Raw genomic sequence first — 25,247 nt, 5'->3', positions numbered from 1 at the left:
CAAAAATTCCAGGACTCCTGCAGAAAGATCACCCTGGAATTGCAATAGCAATAAAAACTCGGCATGCGAATCGTGCAGTTTTGAATCAAATGCGAAGTGCATTAAGCGAGTTGAAAGAAGATGGTACGAGATTTTTGAAACATATTTGCAACTTATGTATCTACTAATGATTATTTATTATTGTATGAGAATGACAGAATTATTACATTTTGGGTTAAACCGCACAGGTCTGATAGATGAAAAAGAGTACGATATTCTTCTTCACTTGATTGAAAGTAAAATGAAAGGTCTGTGGCACACTCCGAGCTATATGACTCCTCGAAGACCTGAAATGGTAGTAGCAGGTATTTATTTTCACTTATCTGTCTATCTTATCATATCTTATTGTAGCATATATTTTTATTAACATAGATTTGCAATGGGTTTCTGGCAGTACCGATCTGTTGAGTTATCTCTTGGTATTTAAACTCCCAATATGATATTCCTTCTTCTGAAAGTAAGAATAAACAATTAAATTGTTCTTTGGCTTCAGAAACAAGCTACAATTTTGCAATTTGCCGTTGGGGACGTAATATACTCAGCCGGAGACGATGCTAACGGAATCTACATCATTGTTTCAGGAGTTGTGAAAATTAATTACAAGCCATCATATGATCAAATTCAGGTAGTCGACTTTAAAACCAACAAATAGTATGGAGTCAAGATATCTATGAGCCATTTTGTAATTGATCAGGCGAGAGAGGACGATGGAATAATCCCAAACGCCGATATTTTCCACGACGCTACATTTGAATCCGAAATGACCGATTATTTCACAACGGGAGCAGTTCTTGGAGAGCTGGGCGTCCTTACAGGGTTTTCCCGAGCGTCCACTGCGACCTGTGAGACAGGAGTTATGGTTTACCACCTGTCGCAAACTACTATGCAAAGTGCGATGGAGTCATTTGATGACCACTACGACTCGTTGGAAGGGCGATTGTGGCGAACTTTTGGGATGAAATTGGGTAATTTATTTGTTTATGCCACTTATTCTTTATGATGAACAACATAATACAAAATGTATGGATACAAACGTAATTACCAGGTGCGGCGGTGCTCCCTAGTGAGCCAGCTTTTCAAGCGTGGACAATGGACAAAATCAAGGCACATTTGGAGTTATCTGCTGTCCCAATTGGGGATCAATACTTGACGGTGTCATTTCCTTCCTTTATTTCGGACGTCGTACTTATATACGGACAAGTTGTGAATGTTACTAATCCGACAGAGATATATACTGCACCATGCCTTATTCCGTCAACTTGCCTGCAAATTAGACCAGTACTGCCTAAAATACCTAATTGCTGCGTGTACGTATATTATTTCTTTACTGATATTTTGACCAAAATACAACCATAGGTTGCCAAATGGCAAGTGAGACCCAGAGTAATGATTATTTCTTCGGACGATTTGGACAACGAAGCAACGGGAGATGATGAAGAAAACGTGTCTCCCAGCACAACTGATATTCGAAATTTCATGATGACTGCCACAAAACCTGCGTCAATTGATGAGGTTCGAAAACTCGAATTGACTTTGACTTAATAGTTCAAACTGGTGTATAAACAATCACATTTTCTGATTCATTACAGGATCAAGTGAGTCAAATGAATCGTCCTTCTGCTGCTGTCAGCTTTGGAGTTCGTAAGTTGTGCTCATAACTTGCATAATTAAATTCGCGAATGTCTGGCAAATAAAGCATAAATTTCTTCATTAGACCGAAACAGCACTGTATCACCTGGTCGAATGTCACGGAGACTATCAAGGGCTCCGGAAATTCCAAGCAACCAAGGAAGCAACAGGAGTCGCAGGCGACGCCAATCTCGTGCTGCGAGAGGAGACAATCCTTAACCAAAATCAAAAAAACATGTCGCATATTTTTTTATAAATCGATAATTCCCAATTTACTAATATGACTAAATACTTGCATGCTCATCAGAACAGAAATTGAATAACAGAAACTTATGACTTGAGACGGTCGAGTGGGGTACTGCTTTACACAATGGGTCGAAATAACCAAAGTATTACTCGCACTGCTTATTTTTTCCATCCATAAAAATGGTTTGTTTAATTAATTTAGCATTCTCATGTTAATTCAGTCCTTGTAAATAAAGGTTTGTCCTAACATCTTCCATGCAACGAATTTCTACCTCTCCTATGTATGCAAATTGCAATACAGATAGACATTGGCTTAAAGTATCACCAAATATGCTGCATTAAACATCAAGTAAAGTCACGAATTACTAATCATTTCAATTAAGCACTGAATAGAACAGGTATGTAGTTGTCCAAATTGGAAATAATTAACTCGTACTTATGCATATATTGGCATTAAATATTTTGTGGTGGGTAGTTGGCTGGCTTTATTATCATTCTCGTCATGCAAGCTGAAGATGTTCACATAATATTTCAATTAGTCTGTGTTTGCTGAAAATAATGAGATTCAAAGTAACACGACCTTCGTTGCTTGTAAGAATTTTTCATTGGCTAAGAAGCATCAGTAGTTAAATCTTGTTTACCAAAAGTAGTCAATGTCCACTAAATAGTTAAACAATTGCAGATTGCATATGTACATATATACGATTGTAGAAGAGAGACGACTCAAGGTGTCCGACTGGCCATCATGTTAGGATAATAATAATAATAGTAAAAAATAGTTTTGTGAGTGTAAATTACTTGAAACTATTAATAGATTGTATTCTGTGAACCCTGAGGAAGGATTGCTAAATTAGCTGCACAAATTTCCATCACTTGCAATATATATATAAAGAGGAAATATAATGCCATCAGCTACTTGTCGAATGGGCCACAGGGCCCCAGTGTGGCTCTCTCTCTCTTTCATAATCTCAATTTGTGGGGTTTTCTGCAATGGTATTTGTAAGATATATGTAATGGTAATACCGGTCACTTTGTATCCTAGAAAAAAGTTAATTTTCTCCGTAGGAGCTGTACCGATTGACCCAAGACTCCAAGCACCATGGGTAGCGTCCATTTTCAAAAAGAATTCTGCAAATAATCAATGGGAATATATTTGCGGTGGGACTATCACAAGTGCTAACACTGTGATCACCAGTTAGTCAAAATTAATTACCAGCCTTAAATATGTACATATAATCATGCTGAAATACATACAACTAAAAAATTTATCCATAGGCGCAAGATGTGTTCTACCCAGGATCAGCAAAAACGAAAAATTGTCGAGCCGTCCTTACCATTACAATTATGCTGAACTACAAGTGGTAGCTGGTCTAAAAAGTATTAATTTGGATGCAAAAGATCAGTTCACTCAAATTGGACAAGTTGGCCAGATTCGTGACCTATTTGCCTTTACCGACAATCCAGATACTCCTTACAAAGATTTGGCTGCTCTCCGTCTAAAGAATCAGTTTAACCTCTCCACTCCTTACGTCAAAGATGTATTACTGACACAATTTGGACAAACGATACTCGAAGCTAATGCTACCAAACCTGGGGATACAGTGATGCTGGCTGGCTTTGAGCGAATTGACCCTAACAGCGTTGGCGTTCAGACGCGATCCAAGACCAATCAAACCCTCCAAGTTCGTCAAGTTGTGCTAACTGATATCGGGGCTTGCATTAATCGCTACCTCTCATCTTATGATGCATTTTACTTTGATGTGCTCTGTGCGAAAGGAGCATCTGAGAAAGATGTCGTTCCCTGTAGGTTTGAAGGTGCTGGAATGATTACGCAAGGAATGTTTGACCCAAAAGCGAAAAACTCCAAAGTAGAATTTTACCTGATGGGAGTTTACTCGTCTAATACTGCGCTTTCGAAGAGTGAAGGAACCATCAAAGCCAAGAACCAAGTGAAGCCTGAAGATTGCACCGCAAACGATGTCATCTTCTTTACAAAGTTGGGCTACTTGGAAAGGTGGGGTATTAGCCACGATTTTTGTGGACACGACCTCGCCATGTGTCTCAACAATAAGTGTCGCCCTTGGGAAAATCTATGTGATGGAACACCGCAATGTGACGATAAATCTGACGAGACGCAACAAATGTGCCATAACCAAAAGCCCAAGAAATGATGGGTGTATATGCCTATCAATGAGTTGTTGTTACTGTTAATTGTTTTTATATTTACATACACCGACTTGTGTGTTAATTTTTTTGTTGATGAATTCAAAACAGAATATAAATGATTTACCTAGAAGTAATTTCTCCGACAAGTTTATTCTTTGCATGACATGCATATTCCAACACGAGCATTTGATACAAAAAATTTAGAGGATGATTTTACCATATAAATTGAAACCTAAGCCAGTAAAGTATTGACTAATGCTTTATCGACGTTTAGATTTTGAGGGAGAAGCATTAGCAGTGGCGACATTGTTTGGTAATTTAGCCTTCGCGTTTGATTTTGCAACTGCAAGTTTTTTGGGAGCTGCCGCTGCCACATTGTTTGCAGGAACGCTTGTTTTGACGTCTTTTGCACGATATGACCAATGAAGTGCAGGTTCGGCCTTTTTGACCGTGGTTTTGACTAATGGTTGTTGTGTTTGTGGTGGTTTTGATGGCGGTGGAGGTGGTGGTGCAAAATTGGAAGGTTGTTGGGGTTCATCTCCTTCGGGAAGAAGGGCAACAGCGTCGCGTTCCAACATCGCCTCCACGTCCGCTTTCACCAACTCCTTGATTATCTCCTTCTCGCTGGTGGTAGCCTAAAGAAAATTATTTAAATGGACGTAAAATTCAATAAGTAATCATCCAGTAATCAATTTTTCGTACATTCACAAAGTACGGATCATTAACGATTGGAGATTTTAACTTCTTCTTCACTTGTGAAGCGTTTGGGAGGTCAGCCATTTTTTCTGTTCCAGAAGATGTTGCCGATGTCTCACCATGTTCCATCGATGACTTCTTCACCACCTGCTTCGACGACTTGGATTCCTGCACATATAGTAAATTATTATGATTTAGATGCCGAATTGAGAAAACTAACACAATTTTTTTACCATTTTCTTTAACATTTTTTCTGCAAATAGTTCTTTGACTGATGGCTATTTACTGGGAAAAGAGAAAAATTTAAACGATAAATTTTCAAGAAATTTGTACCAATTTGTGTGATTTGAATTTCAAGATGCCACAACTCAGGATTCTTCAATCACTAACGGCTACGCCGGTGTTTCTGGGTTCGGCCGTCACTCATAACAATTAAAATTTTTAATTATTTGAAAAGGTGAGGTAGCCGGGCTACCTCGCTTCGTGCAGCCCGACCTAGAATTTGACCGTGTTTCATTGATAATGCAACAATACTTGTTGAGATTACTAAATATTAGAGGAATATTATTTATTTCAACAAAATGTGCAATAAATTTTGAATAGATGGATGAACTGTTTGCCTGAACTTTCATCATGACCTCTTCATTTTTAGCCCGAGCTTATGGAACCGTCATGTCCGTCTTACGATAACTCTCGTTAAACTTATCCTATCGACTTGAAATTTAGTACACGTGTAGAATAGGTTAAATGAGGAATTAAGTTCGAAGATGAGCGAAATCGGTCAAGTAGTTGACCGGTGGGGGTCATATAGGTGGATGGGGTATTATGCACTAAAATTTCAAAATCGTTCTAGAAAACTAAAATTTGGCATTCAGGTGGCTAATGGTGTCTAGTACTGTCTACTTGAAGAATATGAAGTGAAATTTGTAAAATTTTCTTCTGGAGGGACCCGAGGGGGTGACCCATACGGATGTTTGAAATTCCTCAAATCAAGCTGAAATTTGATAAAAAAAGGTACTAATAGCCCTCGATGGAAGAATATGAAGTGAAATTGGTAAAATTTGTATGTAGAAGGACCCTTAGGGGTGGTCCATACCGATTTTATAAATTGTCTTAAAGAGATGAAATTATGTACGATGTATGATGCTTCTTATGGTAGTATATGAAGTTAAAACCGAGCAAAGTGAAACAAAAGTAACCCCAGAGGGTGACCTACGCCGCTTTCTAAAAGTTTCTATTGCGAAAGTTGGTATTCGGGACACTGGTCATATTTGTGTACTAAAGTGAAAGTGCAATGTCATACGAACGAATCACCATTTGAAGGACCCAGTAGTACTGGGTCCTTCAGTAGGATCACCCCCACTGGTTTGGAAAACAAAGTAGAAGACTAAAAGATCTTGCAGGGTTAGAGCAGCTTAATAAATTTTAAGATTCTTTTTGCCAGGAGGACCTGGTAGGCTGACCCATACTGGTTTTTTAAATTGGTCCGATAAGCTGAAATTTTGCATGCTGGATCATGGGAAACATTTTTGACGTTTAAACATCAAAACTGTCAAACTACAGTTCGCAATTGCGAATTGTAGTTCACTCCACACTGTAGGTTTTTCATTCCCATCACCACCACCAGTAATTTCTCTCATTTTCTGTAATTATTAAGATAAAATAAATAATGATATGATAAGTATAACACTAGTAATATGACATTTTCAACGTATGCAAAATTCCAAGTCGATTGGATCAATTTTACGAGAGTTGAGACGGACGGACAACACATGTACATAATCCCTGGGTCGGGCTGAACAGAATTTTCACCGAAAGTAAAAATAATTAAAAATTCTTTTGTTTACCTAGTGACGGCCCCACCCCTAGAGCAAATGCTTTAATTCACCCTGGCCACAACTATGAAAATATGGGATCATGCAATGCAATGCAATCTGTATCCTTGACGAGATAAAAATCTGACTCAAACCATTTATGATATGAACGAATGTGCCAACAATAAATTGTATATTAAAATTTGTCTGCCAGTACTGCGTAATATGCATTTTTATTCAATATTTTAACAGTTGTACATTCGCTGCAATTTTGCAATATCGTTACCAGTGATTGAGTTACCTCCGACTGTAGATCCATCCTAAAATAATTATTTAAAGCGAAATTAATATCCGAGTAAAAACGTATAATTATTTGATAAATGGTTCATTTGCACTAATTTGTACACAGAATAGTATGATTTCAATGTGCAAAAATAAATACCTTAGCGAGGATAGTTGGCTGTCCATTGCTGCTGAAGGCGTAGCTGTCGTAATGCATAATGGACCTCGTATCATATGGAACGCCGAAAGTGGTGGTGTCATCCATTTTATCGAAATTGTGGGAAGTGTCTACAAGAACGTTTGAAAATCAGAGTTTATATTAATCGGGTCTCTAAAACGAGTGTATGCAACTCGAATTTCATCCGTTCTACACATACCTGGGATGACATTGTTCCATAGAATGTTAACATGGTCATCTCTGTCGGGTCTATAAAACAAAGCAGTTTTTCATGTACTCACGTCAGGAGCATTCTCAACTGTTTACACGCGTGCTATATTAAATTTATGTCTTACCTTGACTGTTCATGGTAATAGCCCAGTGCGTGAATACATTCATGTTGAACAATATGTTTGTAAATGCATCCATCAAATTGCAAGTTTAAGTCCTAAAAAAGAGTCAAAGTTAGGAGAATACTCAAAATTTGCATGCATGTAAAATGTGGGGTCTTATTTATTAATCAAACACACCTGTCTCCCCCCGAGTCTGCCAACCCAAGCCCAGCATCCAGATCTGTGGTAAATAGGAAAAACTGTACAATGGATCAAAAAAAACATGCTTAATTTTCGATCATGCTTACCCAGAACCGCCTCTCATAATTTCGACATAATCTCCAGTAGGGTTCGAATCTTGTGGCCACATTAACACTTGTATGCACAAATGTTGGCTTAACTCGTACAGAGCGTCGTTGATTACACTGTACTCATTTTGGTCTATTTATGAAAAAAATGTATGGATGATCCTGGCCCCTTCTTTATGTGCCATATAATACAATCTTTAGGACTTACTGAACCCCCTATCCGGGTGGACAATGAATCCATTTCTCCAGCGATATCGCTCGTCAATTACCCCTGACCTCATCTGTTCCGGCGTTAGTTTCATGTCAAAGACTGGATTTCTGAATGGAGATATGGCCGCCGTGTCTGGAAAAAATAGCTTTGTTAATTTTTTAGAATTAGTCTTCCGCTGTCAACTTACCATTGGAAGTGGGTTTTGTTGGTGGGAGTGGTCGGACGACGGGGGTGGACCAGGCAACAGCGCACAGGCTGAGCAGCAAACAAACGACAACTTTAACGTTTATCATGTTTACAGTGTAATGCAATTTTGATCGTAATTGCTCGACCACCCAGATGAATGTTAAGCATCACTTTTTGCTCTCCTGGGTTAATATACGCTCCAAAAACCTGGGCCATATCCAATTCGACAAATCTCTGGGTATTTCAACAACCATTATAAATAAGATAAAAACGTAATTTTCGTACTTCAGCACTGTCATCCACATGAAAATCTTGAATGATCGATTAGTGCTTGTGACAATTAAGTGTGTGGGGCCGTCTGCAGAAAAGGGTAAATTCATAAGGTACTCGTAATCATGCGTCAAGTGGTCTTATCAAAAAATTAAATGTATTAGCCAATGTGCATGCATATGCAACGAATAATACCATGAACTTTGACCAGTAACATTATTTTGACAATATTTGCACTTTGTTGTAACATGCTTGGATTTCCAGGAACTGTTAAACCAAGCTTGCATACAAATTATCTAATTGCATACATGTGGTTAAATAAACATAAATAACATATCTGACCTGCTGGTAATTTAACTTCGAGTCTAAAAAGCTGCAGCTTTTGCCTAGCTAAAGTTTTGCGTTGTTAAGTAAATCATCTTATCAAACACAGTATCACCAGTACTCGAGTACTAAATGCTAATTATACCATACTCAGTATTTTTATTTTCATCAATATCAGCGCTGACAGGAGTTTTGGCAAGCGGATTGATTGGTCATTACTTCATGAGGTAAATACGTGTGTATTCCTAGATAATACTAACACATAACTTTTTGATTGCATAGATGTTGAACTGAATGAAACAATGCCAATTCCACTACAAGAAATTGAAGGCACTAATTTCGTTATTTACAGAAAGAAGGTACATACATAGAAACATTTTTTGGTATTATTACATGAAATGTTAATTTCATAAGATCAAGTGTACATATATGTGCATACCTATATATTATATATATTTATGCATGTAAATATCTTTTATCTCATGCGCTTTTCAGATGAAATGGGGAAAGGCATATGAATACTGTCACGTTTGTGTCGGGTATTTTGCTACCTTTCACACCGTGGAGATTGCTAATATGGTTCGCAATAAGATTTACGATATAAGCACGTTCTCTGAAGAGTATGATGATGCAAAAGTCAGGGAAGAGTTTGGCCTGGATAGACGCTACTGGTTTGGTCTTCGAGATCAAGTCCCCACAGAAAATGAATGGCAGTGGGTGAGCAGCCCCAGCTCGGAAGGAGTTCCCGGCAAGAACTCATGAGCTATCCATGGTACCCGAACCAACCAGATCATAACGACACGAGCCACGGTAACAATAATGAACATTGCGCTGGGTTGTGGAATCCAGGCTACTATTACGACACGTTCAAGAAAGATCCATCTAACAAAGAAGCCAAACAATCCAAACATTCGTTCAACGACTTTCCCTGTGACGCTTTGCATTATTTCATTTGCGAGAAAACCGACCCACCGCCCTTATCGCTACAACATTGCAAGGACCTCCAAACTAATCCCAGCGTTAGTGAAACCGAAGACTCTGCGGACACCACGACAAGTGATCCAACGAAAGATTCGACTTCAGTAGAAGAAAATACCTCCAAAGAGACGCATGCTTCTGAAAAAAGACACGCCACTCCGGACCGTAGTGTGACTTTGATAACAATAAGAAAAAATAAAAAGAGTAGTCGGAGGGAGTGACAAACAATACCAAAGTTCTTTAACCTATTGATCATATTAAATTGTTAGGTTGTTTTGTAAGCAATTTCTGTCCGCACATTGTGCAATTCATGTATGTACATAAATAAAGTCAATACTATGAGCGTTCCCCCGCATCGAGCTTGGTGGAAACTCGTTATTAAACTTATTTTAATTTGTCAATGTGTCAACCACATTTCGTGTACCGGTTTGACAAGTAAGCACAAAGTTTAATATGTCTCGTTTCCAAAATTAATTTACAATTTTCGTATAAGATCACGACCATGATCGTAAAGTTCCTATCGCCTACAAGGAGCTAACAGGATCCAGTTTTATAATTTATAGAAAGCGGGTAGAACTTGAACTTCTTTTAAATAATGCTGTTTTAAATCACGCTTAATTAAATAATTCATTTTCAGATGAGCTGGGAAAATGCACTAGTATTTTGTTCAAAATGCGTCGGGAATTTTGCAACGTTCGATTCTGTCGAAATTGCAAATAAATTGATTGACCTGATTTATAACATTAGCCATTTTTCTGAAGAGTTTGATTATGGTGAGAAACTTGACGAGTATGGGTTAAACCGACGATATTGGTTCGGACTCCACGACCAAAAACTGAAGGAAGGGGTGTGGAAATGGGTGAAGAGCACGAGGGTGAAACCACAGCCCGTTGATAACGTTGACACATATCCTTGGTACACTAATCAGCCTGATCATCACGAAGAAGATGCAAAGCATAAGGCAGAACATTGCGTTGGGGTGCGTCCTTGTAAAATACAATGCCAAGTCCACATATTTAAGCACTTTATTTAAGAAACTTAATGTAATTTGTCTCCCAGCTTTGGAACCCGGTTTACCACTTGGACTCAAAACCTGGCCGATTAGAAAAGCATACGTTCAATGATATGGACTGTGATGGACATTACTATTTCATTTGTGAGAAAACTGATCCGCCACCGTACGCTGGAAATGAACCAGAATTCTGTAAAACACCATCGTCTCATGGAAAATAATAAAAGTCTCGTGTCAAGACAATTTCATAAATATTACAGTTGTCAATTCAATAGTAAACTATGTATAATGGTGCTTAAAGTAGGTTAACAACAGTTATATTTCATGTTATTTTTTTTTATTATACACAAAAGTACTTAACTATCCTCCTTTGTTCACAGCGAAATGTACTTCAAATAATACCGGCCTCACAACAAACCGTACTTTTTTCCTAATTTCTATAAAGGTTTTGTTAATAACACGAAAATTGTTTTGCCATATTTTATTGAAGGATTCGAGTTTCTGTATCTTATTAATAGCAGTGATGCTGTTATTCAGTGTTGCTTCTAGAGTATCAATTCGTCCAGATGCTTTCGAAATTGCCTTTGTATTTGTTTCGACTAGGTCATTGATAAGAGAAATATTGGCTGCTAGGGCTTCAATCTGATTGGCGAGGCAGCTGCAATTTTGTTCAATTTGGACTTGTAGTGATTCCAATTGACAATTCAATTGATCAATTGAGTTACGATTGCTGACTGCAAGGGAAAAAAGTGCGAAGCTTTAAGTAAATCCATAGTAGACAAAGACAAATGCAGCCAAATCTTACATACCCGCAGTTTTGTTGACGGATGTGATTCGTGCGTTTACAGCATTGCTATCAGTTTGACCTTTGACTGTAGACACCAGTAGGACAACCTGGAGTGTAAGTAATAGTATTGTTGAGATCAAGCTCCAAGAAAAAAAGTTTAGGTGTGCCATTTCAGAAAAATTTTGGTTAAAAATATGCAATGTTAAAGTTTTGCTGTGGTTTTATTACATAGATTGCATGTCATTCGTAAAACAAAGCGTTTGTGGTTGACCATGCGTTTCAAATGAAACCATTGATACGATATGAATAATAAAACAAACTATGACTAATTATTATCTGCTTAAACAATGTACGATTTAAGCCACGTGGTGGAATACTATACAACAAAAGAACAAGTGTTTGTGATCACCTAAATTTGATCTATTGTACCAATAATACGTAGAGATACATAATAAACACATCCTATTATTTTCAATTAAATTCGGGTTGGAACAACATGCATTTATTGAATGAAAAATCGCATTTAAAAGTATCACAATAAATTTCTATAATGTCAGGCATTGTCAGTAAAAATGACTTCAAAATTATTTTTGTAATTAAAAGAACTCATAGTTAATGGTCAATCAGGATGTTTTTTAAAATTATATTTGTTCCTTCAACGTAGACGAATGAAACCTTGAAAATATATGTATTCAATGAATTAAGAACAAGATACAATTGCTAATATTATCCATGGTCAACGGCATGTAAATATTTTCGTTTGTTCAATAGAAAGTTGATGGCGGACGTGCTCTTCATGCAAAAACAAACTCCCACATGCACAATGCAGGACAATATGCGACACAATTATTGTTCAATTAATAACCATATGTAGCTCACTTCTAATTGGCTTTCACGGTGGAGGTACGTCATGCATGTGTCATTACCAATTCGGATTATCATTATTATGAGTAAATTCCTGGTACTTGTTTGTTTCAGCTACCTCGCTCCGATTGATGTGTCATCATGGCACGCACTCTTAGGTACGCCCGCCTGTAGCTAGTAGCTTGAGATACCATATGTATAATAACTAAATTGCAGTATGGAGATTACAGGAGATATTTTGAAAGTTGTTTGCAGATGCCCCTGAGACAGACTCACCTCAATCAAAATCTCTGGGCAACAGCCAGTTTTTTATCTTTAGAAAGAGGGTGAGAATATAGTCAAAGAAATGCTCGTAAGAATTGACTATTCAAATGATAGCTTGCAGGCCAGTTGGGATGAAGCCAAGGTCACCTGTGAGACAACAATCGGAAGGCTGGCTGTTCTCCCGAGTGCTGATGACGCTGAAAATCTCATCGATGAGATCAAAGCCATCAGCACACCATATTCATTAGAATATGACCGTTCTGTCAAAATGTACGAATTTGGGATGGATCGCCGGTATTGGATAGGCCTGTCAGACCAGGAGGAGGAGAGCAATTGGGTGTGGGTGGATAATCAGGGGAAATTGGGCTATGATTTTTGGTACCCCAACCAGCCGGACCACATAATTTCAAAAAATCCAGAACACTGCGTCACACTATGGAACCCTGCCTATCACTTTGGAGAAAGTCACAAATTTAATGATGAGAATTGCTTAAATAAATATTATTTCATATGTGAGAAAACGGATACAAAAATTGCACTGGACGAATCTCCCATCACGACGACATCATCTCCAAAACCGAAAGGCAGATCAATGTCAAAATCTAAAAAGAAACACGAGGCTAATGGACACAGAAAAACTGCAAAGGAGTCGCAAAGCAAGAATACCCATTCTCATAAAAATAAACACAAGAAAAAAACTACTACAGTTAAACCAAAGAAAAAAAATAAGAAGACAACAACTAGAAAAGCACCAAAGAAAAAGACGAAGAAAAAGAACATCCCCAAGAAGAAGAAGCATCATATTAAGACTACTCATGCTCCTGAAACTAAAAAACCTAAAAAGAAACATGAGACAAAAACTACTACTCGAAAAACAACGACTACAGCCGTACCAATAAAAATTCGTCATAAGACTGTTACACGAAAATCATCGCCAAGACCTTCTACAACTGTCAAACCTTTAAAAACGCTTCGTACTTCTACCCACAGATCAACTACCTCTCATTCCACAACAACAACAACACGTCGAACGACACCGCAACCCTCACAAAGTACAACGTTATTAGCCCACTTTGCAAATCCGGAAACTTTCACGGTTCCTGGAGAGGCTGCTATAATGGCAGATATGATAAATGAAATGCAAATACTACCCGAGAAAAATAAGAATGAGCTCCTTAATTTTTTGAAGGATGATTCTGACATTAGCAATGCTTCTATACCATCTGCTTCGATTAAGAGCACAATTTCGACGACGACATCGAAACCTCCGAGTCACACCACAATAATGTCCCCACTTTTGATATCCACCACCACGACCTCACCTGCGACGACAACCACTTTAATAATTCACCAGACAGCAACTCCCAAGCCAATCGACGGAATTGAGCATGTCACCGTTCCAGGAGAAGATGTAATCATGAAAGATTTGATGAAGGAAATTAAAGGACTTCCAGATTCGGAGAAAAGTGAACTGGAAGCGTTTCTGAAGGACAAAAGTAGAAAGAGAAGGTATGAAGTGTCTCCATCAACGACGACGACGACGACAACTTCAATTTTCAACACAACAACAGCCAAACCCAAAGGAAAACGAAAAGCCATTGTCTCAATAAGTTTAAAAGAGCTATTAGAGCAACGACGTAAGCACAGGACGTTATAGGACACGAGTACATGTACTGCTGAATAGTGGTAAGTACGAGTACGTCTCCTATACTCGTATACGTCTCGTATAATAGAAAGAGTCGGCGAAAAGTTAAGATAATTGGTTGAATGTCATTATGATTTGTATATAATAATTTGTGCTATAAATTATGATATTTTTGTTAAGTATAGATAACTCTCCTCTTGTTTTCTTGCAACTTTGAGAATTCTACTCTACTAAATTAGTATTATCTTGAAAATAAACTAAAACGTCAAATACAAGAAAATAGCGGAAGCGAAGTGACGAAAATCTGCATCAAATATGCTACAAATTGATATGCAAGGTCCGTCGGGTCCTCGTAGATCAAGATGATACTGATTTCTGAAAATAATATCCCGCACAAAGATTTAAATGGTGTTGATATCCGAGACCAGAATGATGACCAGAATGACCAGAATGCATTTGAAAGTTATGTGGCGATAGACAGACGGACGAAACGTTCGCATTAAGTGCTCCATTCTTCCGCTACTTAATAAATGGAGGTTAAATTGACGCCAGTTGAACTATGGAAAGTTTATATGTCCGTCTAGTTAATCTCATATTTAACATTATCTGATGAAAATATGTTAATCACCTGCCCATTACATAATTGGGCAACACATGCAAACCTAGAAAATTCAAAGAAACGAATTAATGATGCAAGATAAGAAGCTTGGCTCATGGCTTCATGTTTGACGTCCTTGCCTACATTAACCAAATGAACTCCCTTTCAGTTGACTTATGTAGGTACACCACAGTTCTGGAGGAATTCACTTTAGCTGAAATAAATAAAACCAAAGTTTTTATAAATTTGACAAAATAACTCAACAACTGATTATCTAGCAATTTTTTAGTTACATAATAGTTTGCAATAGTAGTACTAGTACTTATCAATTAAGTAGAATGAAGTACGTGGTTAATGGTAAAGTCAAGAACACGAAAAATAATTCAGATTCAAATTTTCAACCAACAATAAAAGTTAACGTCACTGATCATCCAAAAAATTTTGAAGATGTTTTGGAAACATTGGGTAAGTACTTATTTTCTTATGAAACATGGCAATAAATACTTGCTCCAATTCATAATATAGGAATTTGAAATATGTATTTCATATTTGTGGCCTTATAGGTGGCTTCGGAATGTTCCAAGTTTTGGTTATGTTTTTATACTTGATACTAGAAATCCCAATGGCGTTTGCAATTTTCATTCCAATATTTGTTGGTGAGTGTAGTTATTTTTACTGGTGTGCAAATTTGATTGCAAAAATTTATATTATTTAGGAAGATCTCCAGAAGCTTGGTTGTGCAACAATGTAACCGTTTTTGAAAGCGAAATATGTCAATGTAATGGTACGATAGCCGGCGTGTCAAATGAATCTATAGTCTCCGAGGTACAATATTCACAATCATAATGAAAATGTTCATTATTTGACTTGCATTTTTGAAATCAGTGGAATTTAGTCTGTGGGAATGCATGGATATCCGATTTCATTACAAGCGTCCAAATGGTTGGTCTCTTCTTTGGGAGTATTTTTGGCAGTCAAATTGCGGATTGGTAAGGACAGTTGCGTTATAGCGTCCATAAGCAAACACGGCTAACTTTGTTCATACATTTTTTATTTTTTAAGGTACGGTCGTAAGAGTGGATTTTTACTTTCGATTTTATTGGTGTCACTCGGCTCCTCAGTCAGCGCTGCCTCCCCATCGCCGTACGTTTATGCAGTTTCTAGATTTTGCAGTGGTGCAGGGATACAATGTACGTTATAAAGTATTATTTTTTACTTTATTTCATGGAATATAACTCAAGAACTATGGCGTTCCAGGTTTTATAAATGTCACAGGCGCTGGTGTTATGGAATTTATGCCACCAAAGTTCAGGTCTCTTGCAAATTGTATAGGACCGTTGGGAGAGGGGATCATGATTTTGAGTGTGATATCGTACTATGTTCGCCCATGGAGAACATTGTACTGGATTACCACAGCCCCATTTGTTTTAATTATTTTTATATTCCCGTAAGTTCGGAAATATGTGTATATTTTTTCATAGTCAGCTATTGTTGGTTTAGATATAATTTAAATACATGTGCTTTTCCTTTAGATTTTTACCAGAAAGGTAACAATCTTTTTTAATTTTTAATTTTATTTTACGTAATATTATATTAAAAATCTTAATATTTACCTGAAATTTAGTCCACGATGGCTTCTTCGTCAGAATAGGGTTGAGGAGGCGCATGCCGTTCTAAACTATGTGGCAAATGTTAATAGAAAGAAGCAAATTGATATTAACGTTCTCAAAGAAATTGCCAAAAGTGAAGACCAGAGTTGCTCTCAAACGTCTCAAAACGAACATCCCGGATATCTTCAATTTCTAACGGATCGAAACCTTCGAACGACGAGCTTGTTCATAATTGCCATTTGGTTTGCTTGGTCCTTAACTTATTATGGGATAAGCTTTAACATAAAAAACTTGGAGGGACACATTTACATCAATGTTTTTCTCAAAGGGGTTGCAAATGCATTGGGACAACGAGCCACACTTTTAATAAACGATAGGTAAGCAACATGCTAAATTCTAAATATTAAATTAAGAATATTATTGCATTTAAAAAATTGTTTAGCATGGGAAGAAAAATTTCTTTATTTGCCTCCATGACTTTTGGTGCGGTGTTTATGGTGATCACTGCCATAAGCTTCCTCGCAATGGGAGTGAACGTGCCCGGCGAACTTGTTCTCGTCCTCTGCCTCCTCAGCTTGTTCGGAATGTCGGCTACAAGGTCAACAAGCAAACTCTTAACTGGAGAATCCTTCCCAACAAATCTTAGAGCAATGAGCTTTGGAATTTCTGGAATTGCCATAACGTTGGGAGGCGTCCTTTCCCCTCAGTTGGCCTTTCTGGGTTCTAGTAAGAATAATATTCGACTCATATTCACAGACACCTTTATTCAGCCTTTATTCATCAGTATTTTCAAATAACTTTGTGACTCTTTAAAGATTGGCCGGCCATTCCATTTTTCGTATTTGCCATTGTCAGCGTCGGGGGATCTCTGGTCTCATTTTTAATGAAGGAGACAATGGGACTCAACCTGGATGAGAACACGACCTGTGATGAAAAGGAAGATGAAGAAACCTAAAACTGAAACCAAATTTTTTAAATTCTTGATAACATTATCTGTATTAGTGTAATATTGAATAGAATACAAAAATTGAACGTGTAGATGAACGCGTTTAGACGGTAAATGCACACAAGTATTTACATATGCACTTATTAGATTCAGCGAAATAAATTGTGATGCACAAAATAAATAGAAAGTCATTTTTTGAATATTTTATTGATTCGATGTTAAAAATGAGCACGTAAAGTTTACTAACGATGTGAGAACATTTTTCAACATTGCTTTAATATTATCTGTCGCATCTTCCCAGTATGATTTCATTTCAGCACATCCCGAGTCTGAACCACTGCTGATATTGCTGCTTGAAGTCATGTTCATGTCCAAAGTTTCTGTGCCATTGTCGAACTGATCTTGAGTGGCGTTCAATTCCGTAAAATTTTCTGACCAAACATTGCTATCATTATACACTTTCAATGAGTTTTCGTTTTCCACGGATTCTGTGGGTTTCAGTTCCAAGTTTGGCGTGGTTAAGAAAGCCTTTTCCTTTGATTTCGTTATAACCAAAGTTCCAGTCTGCCAATATGATGGTAAAAGTGTTAAGTACATTATTAATACTATAATAATATCTACACATAAATGTACATATTTACTACGTTGCAAAACATACCCGACTGATCATTGGGTTTGTGTTGATTGCGCATTCGTAGACACCTTGGTCCAAATCCATGTCGATGCTTCTAATATAAACCGTACTTTGGGTGACATCGTCTGAGGTCTGCAACATTGAAATTGAAACCCTAGGATTTTTTGTAATTTTGAGCAAATTGACAGCAACAAAGGTTTCCTTTTGTTCATTCTTTTTGAGCCACATCACCTGCATTAAACAAATAATATTTGTAACGACTATGAAATGCCACTTAATTTATGAAGTCACATATACTATTGAATAGTAATGATATGCGCTACAATACCCTGAAACTTCCAAGATTAGCAACAGCACACGAAAATTCGACATTACTTCCTTCACCGATTGTAATGTTTTTTAGAGGTTCGACAAATTCTGGCTTTACAGAGTTTCCATTCGCACCAGGGGTGACAAGAATGATAACCTGCATTACCATCAAGAAGACCTGCAGCACAACGCAGTGATAAAAACCCATAATGTGACTGGATATATGGGCAACAAATATAATTTATTAAGTGCTAATCGTCAATAATTAATAACAAATAAATAACCAGATAGAAAATCAGACGGCAATAAATTATTGGACTTGATGAGCTGACACCAACTCGTGAAATATGTAAGTTAACCGTGAACCGTGAACAAGATGATAAACTTATTGCATTCTAAAGCCATTCCAATGTAACATCATCCAACTTCTGGATGCATGGCGGTGTCTGTGTTAATAATGCCGTTAATATCATCAATGAAATATGGATTATGAGAAAATCTCTTAATTTAGAACATGGACCAGAGATCGACCGATGCGCTATTGCATCACACACTTAAGTATACATACATACCATATATACAAATATATGTACATATATAGATAAATTCCACGCATATGAGCATTCTTTTCATTTCGTTGTAATAAATAAGATAGGAATGAGCGATGATGGTAATTTTTATTTATTCACACACCAAAGATATACTTGAGATGCACTTATTCTCTACGATAATCCCAATTTAAGATGTCCTGCGTAATGCATAATATGCCTGAGAGACAGGCATTCAGTAAGTTCACGACCACGACGATCCACAGTCCATACATAGTTTATATTTATACTATGATGGAATTTATGGCTTTGCTCCTTATGTATAAGAGGCAAAAAGATTTTGTCGGTGAACCACTGCATTGTAACCATTGGAAATGTTTAATGTCCAAGGAAGTCAATTAAAAATTATGGGAAATGATAACAAACATTTAATTTATGTTGCAATCTAAATTTCGAATGCACTAAATTTTAATCATCATGAATCTGGACTTACTCGAACTGACTTAGGATTAGTTGGACGTGTGTGTGTGGTGAGAGATAGGATAACATCATATCTAATACGGCTACTCCATCAGCCAGTGGTTGGGAAACGCTGAGAATTTGCAATAATGAGTCTGAAAAAGCCTATTCAGATTTTTGCACGGCTGAAGCCCATGTCTGGCCAGTCGGAACCATTTGTATGAATAACTTATATCATGTGCTACCATTTTACTATGACGTGTGTCTGAATAAATTATGCAATTCTTGATGCAGCCGTACGAGATCGAACCAATTGACATCGACATCACAAATGATGAGATCTTGGTTTTCAATATGAAAGCTTATCAAGCATCAGATTCAGAAGGTTATTATGCACACCGACCGCAAGAGAATCATCGTTACAGGTATTCCAGGAATGTACAAATTACATATGGAGCTGGCCTATCACGAGATGGTTAACATGCACACCGTTGTTGCTAGATATTCAAAAGTATTTGATTGTGATTCATCTCAAGAAGAAATATTTGAGCACATCTGCAAACCAGTTATTGATGGGTTAGTGAACATAGGTTAACTACCCCTTATTGTTTTCCATTGTTATGTTACATATTTATTTAAGATGCTTGTTTCAGGGCGATGGCTGGATATAATGGAACGATATTTGCATATGGTCAGACCGGAAGTGGAAAAACATACACAATGACGGGAAGTAGGGCAAATTTTCAAGAGCGTGGAATAATTCCAAGGACGCTTTCGTATATATTTCAGCGATTCCAGGAGGTAGTAATGAACTATTTATTTATTCACCTTGAAATCGGTCAACTTGTCTTCAAGCAGACTTTTTAACGTGTGAAAGATGGAGGACGGAATGGAACTTCAGGCCGTGTACATTTCCTACCTGGAAATTTATAATGAGAACGGCTACGATCTCTTGCACCCAAATATGGCCTCTGGAAAACTGGACGAATTGAAGCAAGCCCTACTTTATAGTTATCAATATTCTAAATAATCATTGTACTTTCTATTCCCACACTAATCAACTAATTTTAATACTGCACATAATTCAGGAAAGTCTCATTGATGGAAGACTCACAACAGCAAATTCATCTGAAGCATTTGTCGGTGAATCCGGTTGCAGATGAGGATCAAGCCATGCATCTTTTCTATATGGGAGAGCATCACAGGTTTTTAACTGAATTTTAGAAAACATATTCATTCCATTATTAAGCACGATTTTTAACTGTTTAAATCTTAAAAAGAACGATTGCTGAAACTCCAATGAATGAAGCTTCAACTCGATCCCATTGTGTCTTTACGATACACGTGCATACTCGTGAATCTCAAGGAACTCTTGTTCGTAGATCAAAGATTCATCTAGTCGATTTAGCAGGGTATAAAAAATAATAATTTTCTGCGTGCAATTAAACAAGCATTATATCACTTTGGAATTACATGTGGGCAGGTCTGAGCGAATAGCAAACAGCAATATTTCTGGTCAGCTATTCAACGAAGCTCGTCATATTAATTTAGGTATTTAAGTTTAATAGTTAAACATTTCTTTCTCCTGAGCAAATTGAATTTGATCTACTATCACTGACTATTTTTATAGCTCTTCACTACTTGGAGCAAGTAATTGTCGCTCTGGGTGAAGCTAATCGAACTCACATACCGTACCGTAACTCCATGATGACCTCGATATTAAGGGACAGTCTTGGTGGCAACTGCATGACATCAATGATTGCAACGCTCTCCTTGGAGAGTAGGAATATTCCAGTAAGGATATAAATATATGTACATATACTCATTTAATAAAAATAAAGTCATACAAGAACGTGCTACCGACTAATTTATGTAATAAATAATCGGTCGACTGTTTTTTAATCAAATAGGAGACAATGTCAACGTGCCGCTTTTCTCAGCGTGTTGCACTTGTTACAAATGATGCCACTTTGAACGAAGAGGTTGACCCCGACCTTTTAATTGCTCAACTCAAAGCTGAGATAAAAAGGCTAAAGTCCGTCATGTCCGTATCCTCAATCAAACCGGTATTTATTTTTCTCTTTCTCTCCCTGTCTCAAATTGCTACAATATGCATCGTGTTATTTCAGATAAGCGAGGATTCTACTCCCCTCAATTCCCAAGAGTTTCAAGAATGTTGCTCTGCTGTGCAAGAGTTTCTAATGGACCCCGACGACGACGCCCTTCTCACAATTCCCCCCGATATGCGTTTAGTTCAGCAATGTTTCCAGTGCTTAAAGTGTGCTTGCAACGAGACACATGCAAAAGTGACGAATGCCATGGAGGTGTACAAGTACGCTCCGGAGACGGCCCAATTGGTAGGAGATCAGAGGGTTCAGCAACTTTTAAAAACATTGAGTTCTCGGGAAAATGAAATCAAAGTCCTCTCAAAAATGCTGAAAGATACGCAAGAGAAGAGTAAAAGAGCCTTAAACGATCCAAATAACCTTCAGTCGAAAAATTTCGGCCAAGATATTGAAGCAAATTTAGCCCAATTTCAAGCAGTGACTGATACTCTAATTAAACCACCGTATTCACCACCATTGACTTCCAGGCCCTTGATAGGCAAGTGTATATCCAGTTAATTATATATTACTTCGGTTATTATGGTGCAGCTAATTGACAAATTCTGGTTCTTAATATTCCAGACAAGGAATCATTGATTCTTGAAGGATTCAGTGAAAGAAAGAAAACTGCTTGGGAAAATTTTCTTAGTTCGTGTCCAGATAAAGAACATCTGCATGCGACGAGAGAGAGCCTCATTAAATATCGCTCCGAAGTGGAGAAAATCAAGAGCAAAATGAACAAAGAGCATGAAACGCTGAGTAATTATTTTCAAATATTTATTATCTTGTGCAATTACAATAATCATTTAATTCGACGACAACATGATGACTTAATAAAACAAAATGTTTCTGATATTTTCAGACCTCTTGAAACGCTCCATGATGACTTCTGTTTCGAATGAAGAGATATCACTCAACAATTCCTTGTATAAAGAGGCCTGTGCTACTCATAATCAAACGTTGGCAAAAATGGATAAGCAATTGTTGGATGTAACTGAGGAAGTCATGAAACACGAGAACATGTTGAAATGCATGTATACGAAAATGGTCGAAGCGTTTGAAAGCATGTGGGACAACAGGGACGGAGGATATGTTAAAAATGGTGCCATATATTGTGAAATTAATGGTTAATTTTATAAATGTACAATTACATTTGTACTAACTAATTTATTTTACTATTTCGTTTTAGAAAGTCCATTAAAGCATGTTGCAGCCGGTGTATTCAAGCGGGTAAGTTTCCCAAAAATTTATTGCGGACATGTATTCTTTTACAATTTTAATCTCTTCAGATGGATTGAGTGTCACGAGATAAATATCATAATGCACAGAATAGTTTGCTGTCCAGTCTTTAATATCGACACATTGATACATATATCTCGATCACTGTCGATCCGAATTCATTCAGTTATGGAAATTATGACCGAGACACTCTCTCCAATCGGAAGGACAGGGTTGAAAGGATGCCCCCGGTCAAAAAATTAGATAATGTGTGATTTCCCTTCCTTTGGTTGCAGATCCTTTTACCCCTCGTCCTAACCGAAATATTTCGAGAAATGGAACATTTTGTCACCAACTGTCACCAACAATAACAATTATAGAGTGTCAAGTCCAGCTATTCAGTTCGTGTAGTAATGTCCTTCCAAATTAATGACAAATACTGTCTATTGTCGTTCATAATTTGACAAAATGAGTAAATTCTCGTATTTGAAAATCGAACAAAAATCGACAACATGGTGCACAAAAGTTTATTCTGCAGACAATAAACCATATAGTGCGTCTGCCAAATCTATTTGTTCCTACTATCTACAACATAGTTATATTTCAGTCCGACTCCGACATTGACTTCAAGAACAAGGTTCCTACTCTGAATGATCTTGGGCTGAACAAACCATTTTTGCAAAAGCCGTGGAAGGAAACAGAGGAAAATACTCCACCAAAAACAGCTTCATACTCAAAAACCAAGCAACGCAGAGAGGATGAGCCACAATCTAGTCGAAATAGTAAGCACTATTAATGCATAGAATTTATATGAGTTGTCTGCATGACAAATTACTTGCATTTTCAGAAAAACCGATTGAGCAATCCATAGAATCCTTGTTGGGAGATCGAATTACGCCTCGTGCCGCAACAGTAGCGTGCTCAGATCCAAATGATAACGACATAAGAGGTTCCTCATCAGCAGAGGATTTGGAAGCTCAAGACAAAAACAATAACGCCTTGTCAGACTGTCCAATTACTGGCGACCCTGTCACAGATCGTGAAATTCTTAATTTTATTCGAAAGCGGCAAGCAGCCTTTAAAAAACTACACGAAGCTGGTCGATCTTTGCAAGAAATGTCCACCACAAATTGTACGACTAGCGAAAAATCACCCCGAAATGAATCAACGCGTGGTGATAACCAATAAATCGCCCCATTATGACAATGCCTTATTTTATCAATTATGATAAGCTGAAATATGTCACACACCAACAGAGCCCGTTTTGTACAGGAATCATGCGAGTGTATGTATGTCATTATATTTTATGCGATTTTATGCACATTATTATGCGCTACTTTATGTTACTACGAACTATTACGTAGAGTTTTAATACACTATGCACAATCAGGCGAGTTCAAATTCGATGAATGAATGCTTACAATGCTATTTTTTGTTTAGACAAGTTTACCACAACGATCTATTGTTCAATTTGGTTAAATAGATTTCAGTATGCACATAATGATGTCCCAGTTTCTAATTACATCTATAATAATAATTGCTAGAACTTAAATAATAAGGTACAAGGCCATTTATGTAAACATATTTTAAAACCACAGACTATAATTTTTAGCGTATTCTTACCTTTGTACTCTACATGATGAAAAATTTCGAAATCATTTGCATCATACTGTGCAGTACTAACCGGATTGTTCTCCCTGCTGTAATTGGTGCTAATTTGTTTAAATATAAAATAATAAAATTTCTTTAACGTTTTTTTTGCATGATTCAATAATTGTCTACACTACAGGGAAGCTGGGGTCAAATGAGGAGTTACAAGACAATCGCATAAGTCAGTGTACAATTTCATCAGAAGTAAAATTAATGCTAGAACAATTAATTTAATATTGCGTAGAAATTACCCCACTTCGGATGGAAACTTATAATGAAAATATTAATGATTTGGAGGAATTAGTGAAGAAAACCAAACTGAATAAAGTGTAATAAAATATTTTTTATGTAATTGATAATTATATCATTGATTTGTTGCTGTCGTTTAGAATTTTAGCACCGCATCGACACATTGGCAGAGTGCCACAACCACCATACCCAATCTTTAATGATCCACCTTCAGGCCTTTCCGCAGATCAGAAGCATTCCAGCTCAAAGTGGACAGACGAGTGAGACTATTGAATTTAACCCATAAATATTTAGTAGATAACGTAAACCAATCATTGTAATGGCGTCTTATTTCTGTGAATAGCTCCCTATCGGCTCAGCGACACGCATTTATTTCCATTCTAAACGAACATCAACGACACCCAAAGCGATCAAAGCATGTCAGTGATGAAGACCGCTACATTATTCTATCGTTCGACCCAAAAACTAAGAAATATTCCATCAAGGAAGAATCTTCCGAATAGTTAATTAAATACCCTAGAAACTTTAGTAGACTTTTCTTCGCCGTCTGCAAAAATTGCAGTCTTTCTTTATAACTCGCTTATCGAATTTCAAAATTTCCCATCGGGTTCTTTATTTTTTGTCAGAATATACCCAAAGTCAAAATAAAGTGTATGATTCTATTTACATCCAGAAAATTTTAATTGATATTCATGCAAATTCTTCATTCCG

General features: G+C 37.1%; 8 protein-coding genes and 1 long non-coding RNA gene across 10 annotated transcripts; 5 read left to right on the top strand and 4 right to left on the bottom strand.

Moving 5' to 3' along the window:
- The first annotated feature begins 23 nt into the window (after positions 1 to 23).
- LOC110844863 (sodium/hydrogen exchanger 10) lies at positions 24 to 4,210 on the top strand. Its single transcript, XM_035847951.1, has 11 exons — positions 24 to 123; positions 228 to 344; positions 412 to 458; positions 533 to 664; positions 734 to 1,004; positions 1,085 to 1,317; positions 1,396 to 1,551; positions 1,629 to 1,680; positions 1,754 to 2,907; positions 2,980 to 3,108; positions 3,190 to 4,210. Exons 1-9 carry the CDS (start codon positions 90 to 92, stop codon positions 1,885 to 1,887), a joined length of 1,176 nt encoding a protein of 391 aa, XP_035703844.1. The 5' UTR covers positions 24 to 89; the 3' UTR covers positions 1,888 to 2,907; positions 2,980 to 3,108; positions 3,190 to 4,210.
- Positions 210 to 1,488, bottom strand: LOC118434426. Of its 2 annotated transcripts, none has more exons than XR_004834017.1 (4): positions 1,368 to 1,488; positions 1,082 to 1,302; positions 437 to 879; positions 210 to 326 (listed from the first exon to the last, which is right to left on the bottom strand). It is a non-coding gene; the product is annotated as an uncharacterized LOC118434426 (long non-coding RNA). The 2 variants fall into 2 exon arrangements; XR_004834018.1 differs by having other exon boundaries at positions 211 to 326; positions 408 to 879.
- Positions 4,211 to 4,213: 3 nt separating the features above from the next.
- LOC110844864 lies at positions 4,214 to 5,137 on the bottom strand. The gene is made up of 3 exons (XM_022091190.2): positions 5,010 to 5,137; positions 4,783 to 4,944; positions 4,214 to 4,715 (listed from the first exon to the last, which is right to left on the bottom strand). The coding sequence occupies exons 1-3, from the start codon at positions 5,022 to 5,024 to the stop codon at positions 4,341 to 4,343; spliced, it is 552 nt and encodes a 183-aa protein (XP_021946882.1). The 5' UTR covers positions 5,025 to 5,137; the 3' UTR covers positions 4,214 to 4,340.
- Positions 5,138 to 6,796: 1,659 nt separating this feature from the next.
- LOC110844534 (astacin) lies at positions 6,797 to 8,244 on the bottom strand. Its single transcript, XM_022090755.2, has 8 exons — positions 8,068 to 8,244; positions 7,878 to 8,012; positions 7,670 to 7,802; positions 7,560 to 7,602; positions 7,386 to 7,477; positions 7,250 to 7,299; positions 7,033 to 7,160; positions 6,797 to 6,910 (listed from the first exon to the last, which is right to left on the bottom strand). The coding sequence occupies exons 1-8, from the start codon at positions 8,171 to 8,173 to the stop codon at positions 6,836 to 6,838; spliced, it is 762 nt and encodes a 253-aa protein (XP_021946447.1). The 5' UTR covers positions 8,174 to 8,244; the 3' UTR covers positions 6,797 to 6,835.
- A 610-nt stretch (positions 8,245 to 8,854) lies between these two features.
- On the top strand, positions 8,855 to 11,917 carry LOC110843426 (C-type lectin BML-1). The gene is made up of 5 exons (XM_035848543.1): positions 8,855 to 9,019; positions 9,156 to 10,073; positions 10,132 to 10,208; positions 10,276 to 10,617; positions 10,698 to 11,917. The coding sequence occupies exons 2-5, from the start codon at positions 9,953 to 9,955 to the stop codon at positions 10,869 to 10,871; spliced, it is 714 nt and encodes a 237-aa protein (XP_035704436.1). The 5' UTR covers positions 8,855 to 9,019; positions 9,156 to 9,952; the 3' UTR covers positions 10,872 to 11,917.
- A 730-nt stretch (positions 11,918 to 12,647) lies between these two features.
- Positions 12,648 to 14,222, top strand: LOC110843425 (mucin-5AC). Its single transcript, XM_022089389.1, has 2 exons — positions 12,648 to 12,992; positions 13,083 to 14,222. The coding sequence occupies exons 1-2, from the start codon at positions 12,648 to 12,650 to the stop codon at positions 14,220 to 14,222; spliced, it is 1,485 nt and encodes a 494-aa protein (XP_021945081.1).
- A 753-nt stretch (positions 14,223 to 14,975) lies between these two features.
- Positions 14,976 to 17,545, top strand: LOC110844564 (solute carrier family 22 member 13). Its single transcript, XM_022090793.2, has 10 exons — positions 14,976 to 15,273; positions 15,372 to 15,464; positions 15,524 to 15,633; positions 15,694 to 15,797; positions 15,871 to 15,998; positions 16,066 to 16,255; positions 16,341 to 16,355; positions 16,433 to 16,795; positions 16,861 to 17,144; positions 17,234 to 17,545. Exons 1-10 carry the CDS (start codon positions 15,147 to 15,149, stop codon positions 17,371 to 17,373), a joined length of 1,554 nt encoding a protein of 517 aa, XP_021946485.1. The 5' UTR covers positions 14,976 to 15,146; the 3' UTR covers positions 17,374 to 17,545.
- Positions 17,546 to 17,551: 6 nt separating this feature from the next.
- LOC110844566 lies at positions 17,552 to 18,713 on the bottom strand. The gene is made up of 3 exons (XM_022090794.2): positions 18,327 to 18,713; positions 18,023 to 18,229; positions 17,552 to 17,928 (listed from the first exon to the last, which is right to left on the bottom strand). Exons 1-3 carry the CDS (start codon positions 18,513 to 18,515, stop codon positions 17,569 to 17,571), a joined length of 756 nt encoding a protein of 251 aa, XP_021946486.1. The 5' UTR covers positions 18,516 to 18,713; the 3' UTR covers positions 17,552 to 17,568.
- Positions 18,714 to 19,632: 919 nt separating this feature from the next.
- On the top strand, positions 19,633 to 25,213 carry LOC110843424 (kinesin-like protein KIF6). Its single transcript, XM_035847876.1, has 17 exons — positions 19,633 to 19,890; positions 19,968 to 20,115; positions 20,192 to 20,519; positions 20,595 to 20,726; positions 20,798 to 20,865; positions 20,945 to 21,108; positions 21,225 to 21,380; positions 21,444 to 21,918; positions 22,002 to 22,178; positions 22,282 to 22,545; positions 22,609 to 22,649; positions 23,245 to 23,419; positions 23,485 to 24,346; positions 24,427 to 24,468; positions 24,532 to 24,616; positions 24,677 to 24,796; positions 24,880 to 25,213. The coding sequence occupies exons 3-13, from the start codon at positions 20,416 to 20,418 to the stop codon at positions 23,823 to 23,825; spliced, it is 2,097 nt and encodes a 698-aa protein (XP_035703769.1). The 5' UTR covers positions 19,633 to 19,890; positions 19,968 to 20,115; positions 20,192 to 20,415; the 3' UTR covers positions 23,826 to 24,346; positions 24,427 to 24,468; positions 24,532 to 24,616; positions 24,677 to 24,796; positions 24,880 to 25,213.
- Positions 25,214 to 25,247: the final 34 nt, after the last annotated feature.

The sequence above is a fragment of the Folsomia candida genome, unplaced genomic scaffold, assembly GCF_002217175.1.
Source record: "Folsomia candida strain VU population unplaced genomic scaffold, ASM221717v1 Fcan01_Sc002, whole genome shotgun sequence".
Lineage (NCBI taxonomy): Eukaryota > Metazoa > Arthropoda > Collembola > Entomobryomorpha > Isotomidae > Folsomia > Folsomia candida.
This window is presented reverse-complemented; position numbering and strand designations above follow the sequence as displayed.